Genomic DNA, 12218 nt, shown 5'->3' with positions numbered 1-12218 from the left:
TAAAACTAGGCAAAATTATAGAAAATGAACAGATATTCTAGGTCCAATAGACAAAGTCGATTATAATTTAGCTCACCAGAACTAAATTGCATCCTCTTATATTTTGGCAGAACTCAAAGTTTTAGACTAATAAAATACTTAAGAATAATTTAATAATATGCTTTTGGGGGAAGGCTTGGACATCTTGAGATGCTACTTGATCAGAAGTATGTCTTCAACATTAAAAGTTTAAGAAGTATAAAAAAATTCTTATGGGAGTAAGGTTTTAATTTAAAGTTGTATATTGTAAGAAAAGAAAAAGAATATTTCTATATCAGGAAAGGACAGTGAATTTATAAATCTAAGTCATGCCTATACATTCATTAATCTAAAAACCTTTGCTTCATGTCAGATTTTATCAGAGAAAAGTGTTAATATTATTATTCTCCACTGTGAAATAATTTGTGAAAGTTCTTTTGTATATTTAAAAACTTTTCAAAGTTCCTACATTCTGTTTTTTAAAACAATACTGGGCCTCAAACCCAGAGTCTCATGCATGTTAGACAAGTGTTCCACTATGTAGGTTCATCTACCATCATCAGATGAATAATTTACATTTATTTTTTTCCATTCTGTAGTTTGTCTCAACTTTATTGTTTTCTTTGTTGTGTAGAAGCTTCTTGATATGATATAATATCATTTGCATAATTTTGCTTTTGTTTCCTGTGCTTTTGGGGAATAATTCTTTTTAACATTTTTATTAGAGCATTAAAATTATATATAATAGTGGAATTTGTTACACCATATTCATATATGCACATAACATGATGCTATCAATCTTATTCCCCAGTACCTTTTCTGTCCCTTCTCCCCTCCCCCCGATCTGCTTCCTCTACTGATATTATCATTATTACTATCTTAATTAGTACATTGTAATTATATATGTAAGCAGGATTAATTGTGATATATGCATATATGGGCTTAGTATATTTTGGTAGATTTCTTTCCTCAGCATGGAGAACAGTTCTTTAATAAAGGCATAGAATCGCTTTTCAGCCATTGATGAGAATATTTCACACAAATAGGATCCTAAAAATGTGAACAGATAGTTCTTAAAAGAAGAAATTCAAATGGCCAACAAATTTATGAAAAATTGCTCAACTTTATTAGATATCAGAGATATGCAAGTTAAAACTGCAATGAGGTATCATCTTACCCCAGTTAGAATAGCTATTACGAAAAAGACAAAAACATTTCAGCCATTGATGAGAACATTTCACACAAATAGGATCCTACATTAAAAAAAAAAAGGATCAGAAGTATTTTGTGTTCTTTGTTGCTTAGAATTATAGGTGGGTTTTTTGGCAGGTCTGAGTTGAGACAGAGGAGAGTTCAAAGGTAATATTGAGAGAATGTTGTTTTCTTTTGTTATTATTTTAGGTACTGGGGACTGAACACAGTGGTGCTCTACCACTGAACTACATCCCCGGTCATTTTTAAATTTTGAAATTTAGAGTCTCCCTAAGTTGCTGAAGCTGACCTCAAAATTGCAATCCCCCTGCCTCAGCCTCTGAATGACTGAAATTATAGGTGTGCACCACCATACTCACAAAGAATGCTTATAAAACTCTTCTTACATTTGCATTAATGTCTAAACTATATACAATCCTTTGCTTTGTTCCAAAATATATCTGATCTTTTGGCAGTCCTCAGAGACTTTGCTGTATGGGATTGTTAGTGGTAGCACCATCAGCTAAACCCTTTTGGTGTGGGTGATCCAGTAGAATGTGGACCAGCTGGCTGTTTGAGATTACAGTTGTTCTAACAAAGCAATTGTGGAGAAGAGTCAAAGGAGTTTGTAAGCTTTAAAAAAAATTAAAAAATGATAAATGTTCAAGGAGATGAAATTTGATCATTACACATTGTATATGTGTTGAATGATCACACTATACCCAGTAAATACATACAATTAAAAATATTAAAAATTGAAGACCTATACAAAAAGTGTTTTTGTCTTATGATTCATTTTCCTTCATTTAAAAAATCATCTGTGTTCTTTCTTCCATAGAATAATATAGCAGATCCAGAAGAACTGTTCACAAAATTAGAACGCATTGGAAAAGGCTCATTTGGAGAAGTTTTCAAAGGAATTGATAACCGTACTCAGCAAGTTGTTGCTATTAAAATCATTGACCTTGAGGAAGCCGAAGATGAAATAGAAGACATTCAACAAGAAATAACTGTTTTGAGTCAATGTGACAGCTCATATGTAACAAAATACTATGGGTCATATTTAAAGGTAATGTGTGTGCTATATTATTTAAGTCATAAGGTATTTTCATTATGTTTTTCTTCCTCTCTTTTTAAATTCTGTTTTTGAAAAGCAATGTCTCAAATTAAGATTTGGCAGTCTTTGTCCTTTAGGCAGAATCCAGCTCCCTCCATTATAGTGCCAAATAAATTGTTGTTAGATTTAGCAACTGTATCCTGAATATATCTCAGCACTCAGCTGTACACTGTTCTATACCTGAACTTTTGGTTCAGTGGAGGAGCAGAAATGGAGCAGCTGGCTCTTGAGACATATCCTTTGTCAGGAAAAAGCCAACCTTCCTTGGTTCCTGCAAACTCTTTTCAATAGTTCATTCTGTCTGAATCTCAGAATTGATGAAATTTTTAAGTATGTCTCTTATTCCATTGAGTTAAGGTGTTTGCATTTTTCTCTCCCATCAGGTTGTGAGCTTCTTGATGGCAGGCAGTTTAGCTTAACCAGTCTTGGTTTCTTTGTCACAGCACAGACACAGAGTCTGGCACATCTCAAGCACATGATAAATGTACTCATTCATTCATTATTGTCCTCAGGAGATTGGTTGTAGGCCCTGCTTCCCAAGACACTAAAATCCCCAGATGCTCAAGTCCCTTATATAAAATGACATAGTATTTGTGTATTACCTATGTACATCCTCCCTTATACTTTAAATCACCTCTAGATTATTCTCTAATACATTGTAAATATTATGTTAGTAGCTGTTATACTGTATTGTTTACAGAATAATGACAAAAAAGTCTGTACTTATTCAGTAGAGAGGTTTTCTTCGACCCATAGTTGGTTGAATCTTGGATATGGAACTTATAGGGGAACAACTTTTTGTTAAAATGGAATAAAATGAAACAATATTGACCCCCTGCTGAAGCTGGATTTTTTCCTGGTTCCAAGATGATGTAATTAGCAGCCACCTAAATTTCCAGCAGATGGAGATGTTACTGCATAACAGAAAATTCTTTGTTTAGTAAAACCCAAGAGTTCTTGGGTTCCAGAGGTAAAAGTCAGGATTTGTGTCCATTGAAATGTAAATAATAAATAGCTACAATGGATTAGACAAAGGAGAATGAAGAGAAGGAAGGGGGATTAGGAATAGGAAAGATAGTGGAATGAATCTGACATAACTTTCCTATGTACATGTATGAGTACACTGCAATGAATCTTAATACCATGTACATCCTAAGATGAACTGAAATCCTAATTAGATAAGATATACTGCATGTTTGTATAAATATGTCAAAATGGACTTCACTGTCATATATAACTAAAAAGAAGAAATAAAAATAAAAGAGATAAAGAAAAAGAATAAATAGCTAGAAAATTCTAGGTTGGGTTTTAAATTGTTTTTAAAATAAAATTGTTGGGGCTGGGGTTGTAGCTCAGTGGTAGAGCACTTGCCTAGCATGTATGAGTCACTGGGTTTGATTCTTAGCACCAAATATAAATAAATAAAGGTATTGTGTCCATATACAACTAAAAATGTTTTTTAAAAAACTTTTACTGGGTGTGGTTGTGCATGCTTCTAATCCCAGCAGCTTGGGAGCCTGAGGCAAGAGGATTGTGAGTTCAAAGCCAACCTCAGCAATAATTTAGGAAGACCATAAACAATGTAGGTAGACCCTATCTCAAAATAAAAAATAAAAAGGGCTGGGGATATGGCTCAGTGATTAAATGCCTCTGGGTTCACTCCTGGCACCAAAAATAAAGAAATAAAAAATTGCTTAATCCCATGTTGAAAAATTTCAAAGGAAAGCAGTATTAGACTTTCAGAGTTTATAAGGGTGGGATTGCTTAGTATTGTTTCTTATGCAAGGCGCCGGTGTTTGTGAAAAAGATGGAGATGGACACACACCCCCAACCCCCCACCCCCCGCAACACACACACAAAGCTACTATGGGACAGAGAAGAGACTACTTCACTGACCTCTGAGAAGATGTCCAGAGTGCATGCATGTGCAAAAAATTCGGCCCAAAGGGAGCTAGCTTGTTGTGGCGATCTGTTTGTCTCAACTTTTCAGGTTGGCTGCAGTGCCGCTACAATTTAGACCCTAACTCTGGGCTGAGTGTATGTCTGCAGTGTAGACATGCGCACAGCAACCTTGGCGCAGACCTGGTGTGAGCCATTAAATATGGATCGTCTGAGGCAAGGTTACATTCCAGATTCCAGAGTACTTGCTGTCTCTCAGTGGCCTCAGAACCAGTGTGCGGAGTGAGGACGGAAGCAAAGAAACCTTGGTTTTGGCAAGGGTGCATATGACGTGTGTGTGGGCTTTCCTCCACAGAGCGCTTGCGCATGGCCGCAAAGCGTGTGTGTACACGACTGCAGAGCGCACATGCGCACAGCTGCAAAGGCAGTGTATACAACCGCAAAGAGCATGCGCTCATAGCTGCAAAGCATGTGTGTACAACTTCAGAGCGCGCGCACGGCCACAAAGCGGGTGCGCATTTGGTATGTGAACTCGCCTGGCAGCCATCTTTCATGAATCTGGAGCCCGGTGATGATGAAACTGATAAATAATTCTTGCCTTACTTCTTTGTTCCTAGCGGTCCAGTGGCATCTCAGGTATACTAGATCCACCTGTAATCCTTCCTATGGGTGTATAATGCTTCCTATGCTCCACTGTAGTGTTTCAATTTCTTAAAAGGGCCCTTGAACCATTCCAGGATTATTTTGGTTTGCGTCTGTGTGGCAGATGTTGCAAAGATCGCTCTTTTTTATTCCTCCATCTTAGTGACTTCACTTTGTCATTGCTTTCTTTATCAGTATTTATATTAATTAATATCTATGTAAGTGAGGCATGGTGGCGCACGCCTGTAATCCCAGCGGCTTGGGAGGCTGAGAAAGGAATCTCACTAGTTCGTCTTCAGCAACTTAGGCTCTAACTCAGCGAAACCCTGTCTCTGAAATACAAAAATGGCCTGGGGATATGGCTCAGTGATAAACTTCCTCTGAGTAATCCCTGGTACCAAAAAAAAAAAAATTACCATCAGTTTCCTTGCCTTTTTACAAGTTTGATTTATTTTAACATTATATGAATTAGATAGAGAGTGTATGCATAGTAGAATTAATCCTTAAACAGCCACTATATTAAACACTGTACTAGATGCATAAAAATGGTGCAAATTTTATGATTAAAGTGCATCTAAAATACAGATGAGGCACAAATATGCCAGCATCCTGTTTTTGAGAATAATTTGAAAAAAAAGTCCTCAAAAAGGAAGTAATAATACTGATAATTTTTATTCAATTTCAGCATTTCTTTCTAAGTGTTAGCTGTATTTTACCTCATACCTGAGTTTTTGTCCTTTGGCTTTCATGTTCACTCCTAAAAGGCTAATTTAGCAGTTAATATTAAGTTAGAGAAATCTCATGATTATTCAGTTTCAATAGTTTTTAAGTCCCCCTTCTAATTCCTACAACAGACTTTGTTGTAGGCAGTCCTAAGATTTTTTTTTTTTTTTTTTTGTATGTGTGTATGTGTGTGATTTGTTCTTTTGGGTTGACTCTTTCTGGATAGAATACTGGTAATTCCAGACCCAGTTTAAAGCAAACCTGAACCCTTGCTATTTTTACGCCCATATAACAGATAAGCTATTTTTGGTGACTGACTTAAAATATTTAATAAGCCCTATTTAAAATAGGTCTTGTTTATTATATTGGAAATAACTACTGATATGAGAAATTTAACTTTTTACTAGTTATAGCCTTTGTTTATTCATATTCAGTCTCATAGAAAATGTATTACAACTCTATTTTTACAAGATTTCACATTTAAAAAAATTCTCTTCAAAACTTAGCACCACATTATATATGTACTATTCATCTAGTAATTACTTAATCTTTAAATAAATATAAACTAATTTTTGTACCAAATCTTGATTGTAGAATATACTCAAGACTAGTTGGTGATAATAGAAAAAACACCATTGTCCAAGATGTTCTTGATGGATTAATTGAAATTTTTTTTATCTCCTTTCTCAATCATTAATTGAAGTCTCTTAGTAAAAGAATACTTTGGGGATGGGAATGGCTCAGTGGTAGAGCACTTGCCTGGCATCCATGAGGCCCTAGGTTTGATCTCCAGTACTGCAAAAAAAAAATACAGTGAAGAACTTATTGTTTCATGATAAAATTATCTATTTAAAGTAAATAAATGTATGATACACATGTTTATCTCTATACATATATATATGTATATATATATATATATATATATATATATACACACACACACACACACACAGAAAACAAAATATGGTCTTTTAATACTATTTATTTGAATCACTTTTTAAAATTGAACAACTTGTTTTCCATTTATATTAAATCTTACAGTGATTGTGTAGACTTGAGTTTTTTCCTAAACTAAAATCACATATAACAGGATTCTGTTTAATGCAGTCAATGTAATTCAAGGCCACATCCTCTAAGTAACATCAGAAAACTGCACTGTCAATCAACTGTGTACCTTCTTTGATCCATCCTTACATTTCAGATGACAGAAGATTTTGTGAGTCAAGTTAATTGAACAGTGTAGGGTATCAGTTTTCTCAGCTTGTCCTTACACAGGATATCACACATAACCAAGACCTCACCATAAGCTGGAGGAAAAGGTTATTGCACTTGAGAGAAAATTATATACTCTCTAAAACTGTATGCAATTGTAGTGATTTCCTTGAGACATGCAAAAATGTACTAGGTATTCATTTTGACTGAGCTCAGTGTATAACTTCATTTTTAAAAACAAGAGTAAAAACCAGACAAACACATCAGTGTGACCACAGTGTTTTCCTTTAATTTTAGTTCACTGCAGAGTTTCTTGACAGACAAAGTTAGTCTTTATGAAGAGTGCTAAAATAAGCAAACCCTTCCTTTCTGATCTCATAATGTTGGAAGAATCTTTTATAATCTTTAAATATTTTTCTAGTTCAATGTAAATCTTAAAATGAAGCTCACTCAAGCATTGAGTAGAATTTGAATCATGCCTTTATTTGCTGGTAAAAATTGCCTTTAGATTTCTGTTTATGTTAAGGAAATAATCACCCCCTCCACACAGACATACATATGCCACCACTGAAATTTATTTTAAAAAAAGAATTGAATGAATAAAGTGAAATATTCCAGAAAAAATTCTGTACACTTTTGTGGCCTTTTCATTTTTCACTGAAGCTTTGTGTGTGCTTATATCTGGTATATGTTCAGTGTCTTTAGAATATTCTTTTGTTGAAAATTTTTTATAGTTAAATAAAAGAAAATTTATTATAATTTATATAACTATAATTATATAATTTATTGAAGAAAATTAAGGACAGTATATATTTCTCCTTATCAAAATGTTCTTTTCTCAGAATAAATATACCTTGCCATGCATGGTGGTGCATGCCTATAATCCCAGCAGCTTGTGAGGCTGAGGTGTGAGGATAGCAAGTTCAAAGCCAGCCTCAGCAAAATATATCTCTAAGAAGCCTCATATTAGATTCAGCTTAACAGACATGTATTTACTGAGTGCCTCTCATTCTGTTTCTTTGCCCTAGTCAATCTTATCTACTTAATTTGTTTTTTAAATATTTTTTTAGTTGTTAATAGACCTTTATTTTATTTATTTTTATGTGGTGCTGAGGATTGAACCTAGTGCCTCACACATGCTAGGCAAGTGCTCTACCACTGAACCACAATCCCAGCCCTCATCTACTTTATTTTGACAATTAATGCCTCTGGTCCAAGACTCTTGTCAGTCTCAGATATGTATTGCTAGTTTGCCTCATCTATTACCTACTTACCTGTGGGTACTTTAAGGGCAGTAACCCTAAAACTGAGGAGCTAACATTTGATCTAGGTTTTGAATATGATTGCGATGAAAGTTGGAAAGTGAGGTTGGGGTAGGGACAAGGCATTCCAAACTGGAAGGAAATGGTTCAGAGGTGGTAAAGTATCTAGCCATATTCTAGGCAAAAATAATCTCTACTGTCCCTTGCAGTTCGATAAAATCTTGTTTTCTGTGGTTTTCAGTTATGATAAAACACACATAACATACCACTCTAACCATTTCTAAGTTCACTGGCATTAAGTACATTCACAATGTTATGTAGTCATCACCATTTATTTCCAGAACATCTTTACCAATTAATAGGTAATTAAGCAATAATCCCCATTCCCTGATCCTTGGAAACCACCATTCTACTTTGAGTCACTGTGAATTGGGCTATTCTAGGTACCTCATATAAGTGATATCAAAGAATATTTGTCCTTTTGTGACAGGCTAGTTTCAATTGCACTTGCTGGTTGATGTGGTCAGTGTTATTATTGCCTGTTGGATTAATAGACCAGCTACTTAATTGAACACATAGGTAGCATAAATAATCCTCTCTTATACGTACATACAATTGGTATATTGAATTGTTTTTTTCTTTTTTGGAGCAGATACCAGGGATTGAACTCAGGGGCACTGGGCCACTGAGTCACATCCTCAGCTGTATTTTGTATTTTATTTAGAGTTGCTTATTGCCTCGCTTTTGCTGAGGCTGGCTTTGAACTCTTGATCTTCCTGTGCCACTAGGATTACAAGCATGTACCACCATGCCAGCTAGAGCAATTGTTCTTTAGGTATTCTGAATTTAGGAACAATTTCCTAATACCAACTGAAAACCCATGTTGATATAGGACTCAAAACTTAATCCTCCAAACCATTGTTCAAATGTATGGATTCATTTATAAGCAGAGAGATGGAATTTTGTATGCGAAGTTTATGGTTACGGTTTACACTCACCTGGCTCTTTTAGAATTGTAAACCAGCATGTAGATACCATCTTAGCACTTTAAATTATTTAAAAGGCAAACCAACCACTTATTTGTATCCTCCAACAATAAAGCCTTTTTGTAGAATTTGAAGATAGAACCTGAGACGTTACACATCCTCCCTCCAAATAGTAGCAAGCTAGTTTAGATTAGTTTTGTTTGTAGTTAGTGTTTTCATTAAGTTGCCTTGAGCAGGGAGAAGCCCTGCCAATTTGCCATTTCTACCTTGCTCCCTAGGCCTTGCTTCAGGCTCCTGCCCGCCTAACAGTCTTCCAGATGTCCAGGTCTTTGGCCATCCTCCAGTGATGCTTGTCTCCAGGAGTGACAATCAAAAGGAGGCAGTCAGAAAAGCTATCTGATACCTCTGGCCACTCCCTGTGTCAGAGGAGTACCTAGTTCTACTGAAAAGTTCTTCTGGTAGTAAGTCTTATTTTCAGATCTGGAAGTTGCTTAGTTTCAACTTTAATAACTAAGCAGTATATACTGTTTTGTAAGGTCACATATCCAGCTTTTTATGAATACCTTTTGGTGATAGTTGGAAGTTTCCATTTTGAATTGGTATAAGCAAAGGGGCATACATTGTTTTTAGACTTGAAAAACAGGTGCTTTTCATTCATAAAGAACCTTAAAACAGATAAACTAATTTTACAAAATCTTGTTTTAAAATGTCAGGGCATGGGAAGCTTTCTGCATTCATATGATAGAATATAGTACTTACTGGAAACAGACTTATGGTAAAAGAAAATATTCTTAAGCTGTAAGCCATTATAAGAATCACTTTTATGTGTGTGATACTAGGGAGTGAACTCAGGGGTGTTCTACCACTTAGCTATATCCTCAAATCTTTTTATTTTTAAATTTTGAGACAGGACCTCACTAAGTTACTGAGGCTGGCCTCTAACTTGCAATCCTCCTGCTTCAGCCTCCTGAGTCTTTGGGATTACAGGCATGTACCATTTTGAGTGGCAGGAAATACTTTTAAAAAAAAAAAGTTGTATCAGGTTTATAATTCTCTGGTTCTGAATGCCTAATTTCTATGCATAAATTCAAGTTACAGGAACCACTCCTAGATCTCTGCTTCCCTCCCCACTATTGTAGAAATTTATTTCCTCTTTCCTTCCATGCACACATGACGTTCAGCTTTTTCTTTCCTCAGTTCAAGTTGACCTGCTAAGGCAAAACAGAGCAGATGTTAAGATTAGTGGAAGTGGATAGGATGGTGGTGCTCTATTCCTCTTTCTTTTATATATTGTATATAGTGTCAACATTAAGAAAGTAGAATCCGTCTGTTTTAACTGAACTAATCTTTCCCTCTTCAGCCCCTAGCTCTAGATCACATCCTAGCCCCTACACTACAATTTCAACTTAACTCTGACTCCTCAACCTTGGAACATTCCCCTGACTCATCATTGTGTCACTAGAGTTTCCATTCTCTGCCTTAATAAAATTCCAGCCCCATGGAGATGCTTGACAAATTTTAAATTGAACTCCTCAGTACTTCCCAGGGATTTTAGAGTGAGGGCACCAGCAGTAGCTTGAGAATCTTCATCCCACAGCTGGGCCTGTAAAGGTGAGAAATGTGTTCCTGGCATCCCAAGTTGGAGCACAACACTGAATATATATTTTTTCCCCAGAAAAATTGCTAAGTTATAAGTAGTAGTGAGTTTCTCCAATATTCTTCATGCTATATACTATGGATATATTTATGTTAACATTTTCTTTTGGGGAGACAACTCCATGATCCCAAACCTGATTTTTTTTATAGAAAAAAATGCTTGCTTTTGAATAACTTACTTAAAAATGGACTTTTGGGACATAATTCATTCACAACTTTGCTACTGCTAGTATAATAAAACCAACCTTTCGATTTCTAGTCAGCTATGTGTTCTCAAAAATAGAGAATATCATTCATGAAATGGTATGGAGAAAGAATTATCCTTAATATTTCAAGCTATATCTGAAAAAAGGAAGTGTTTTATTCCAGTGTTTAACTGATAGAGGAGAATGGTGTGTATGTGTGTATACTAGTTTTAGAATTCATATACATATATTCCCCCATAAACCTCATTACTCTTGTTCTGGTCAAAATGAAATTAATTTTTCCTGGAGTAATCATATGCTTTTTGAGCTACACACTCCCCTTTCGTTATCCATTTATATAAGTGTCCTTTCTTCTCATTCTTTATTGTAATTATCTTTTCCTTTTAGTATTATCATTCAAGATAACAATTGCAAACTTTGGATTTTTTTCTCAGTTTTGTAATGATTATTAGTAGCTTAACAATAACAGACAATACTGTATTTGTTTAGCTATATCAAAGGCTAAATAGAATTGCAAGACTAGGCTCAGAATTTTATTTTTTTGTATAATGGTATATGGAAAAAATATGTTCTGTGTTCCAAGCAACCACTTTTAAACATCTATTTTAGAATCATTGCATTAGTATGTAAGATTTAACTTTTTATTAGTATGCTATTTTGGCTAAGGTTTATAATTATTAAATTGTTCCATGGCTTTACAGGGTTCAAAATTATGGATAATAATGGAATACCTGGGTGGCGGTTCAGCACTGGATCTTGTAAGTATTTTAAAATAATTACACAAACATTTTTAACTGTTCTTTTATGTTAAGTAAGCAGTGACTTTTGAGCAATGCTAAGTGGTTGTATTAGTTAATATGTTCAAATTAAACTCTTCCTTGAGGACCATGGCACTTATGTCGATAATTCTTTTTTTAATATGACAGTGGAATGCATTACAATTCTTATGTAGATACTTCTTTGTTGCAGATTTGAATCTGTTGCTGACAATCTATGGTATATAAGAAATACAAATAGCTTAATAAAATGATTGCCCCAAATTAGGAGTGGAGTGTTTGCTAATTACTGTCAGTTTTGTGTTTGACTTTTACAAGCTTATTCTAAGACTGAGTTCTTAGATTTTTAAAAATATATAATTGTGATAACTGTCACTAAAAGTGATTGTGAACTGAATATTTGTGTGCCCCACAAACTCGTATGTTGAAATCCTAACTCCAGTGTGATAGTCTTAGAAGGTGGGACTTTGGAAAGTAATTAGGTAATGAGGGCAGAGCCCTCAGGAATGGCATTTGTGTGAAGGAGATTC

General features: G+C 34.9%; 1 protein-coding gene across 1 annotated transcript in view; it reads left to right on the top strand.

Annotated features, from left to right (window-relative positions):
- Stk26 (serine/threonine kinase 26) overlaps window positions 1-12218 on the top strand; it is a 54113-nt gene that overhangs the window by 29306 nt on the left and 12589 nt on the right. The window contains exons 3-4 of the mRNA XM_005337697.4: window positions 2048-2278; window positions 11614-11670. Of these exons, the coding sequence (XP_005337754.3) occupies window positions 2048-2278; window positions 11614-11670 (288 nt within the window). The remainder of the gene's footprint in view (window positions 1-2047; window positions 2279-11613; window positions 11671-12218) is intronic.

Source organism: Ictidomys tridecemlineatus, chromosome X (assembly GCF_052094955.1).
Source record: "Ictidomys tridecemlineatus isolate mIctTri1 chromosome X, mIctTri1.hap1, whole genome shotgun sequence".
Classification (NCBI taxonomy): Eukaryota; Metazoa; Chordata; class Mammalia; order Rodentia; family Sciuridae; genus Ictidomys; species Ictidomys tridecemlineatus.
This window is presented reverse-complemented; position numbering and strand designations above follow the sequence as displayed.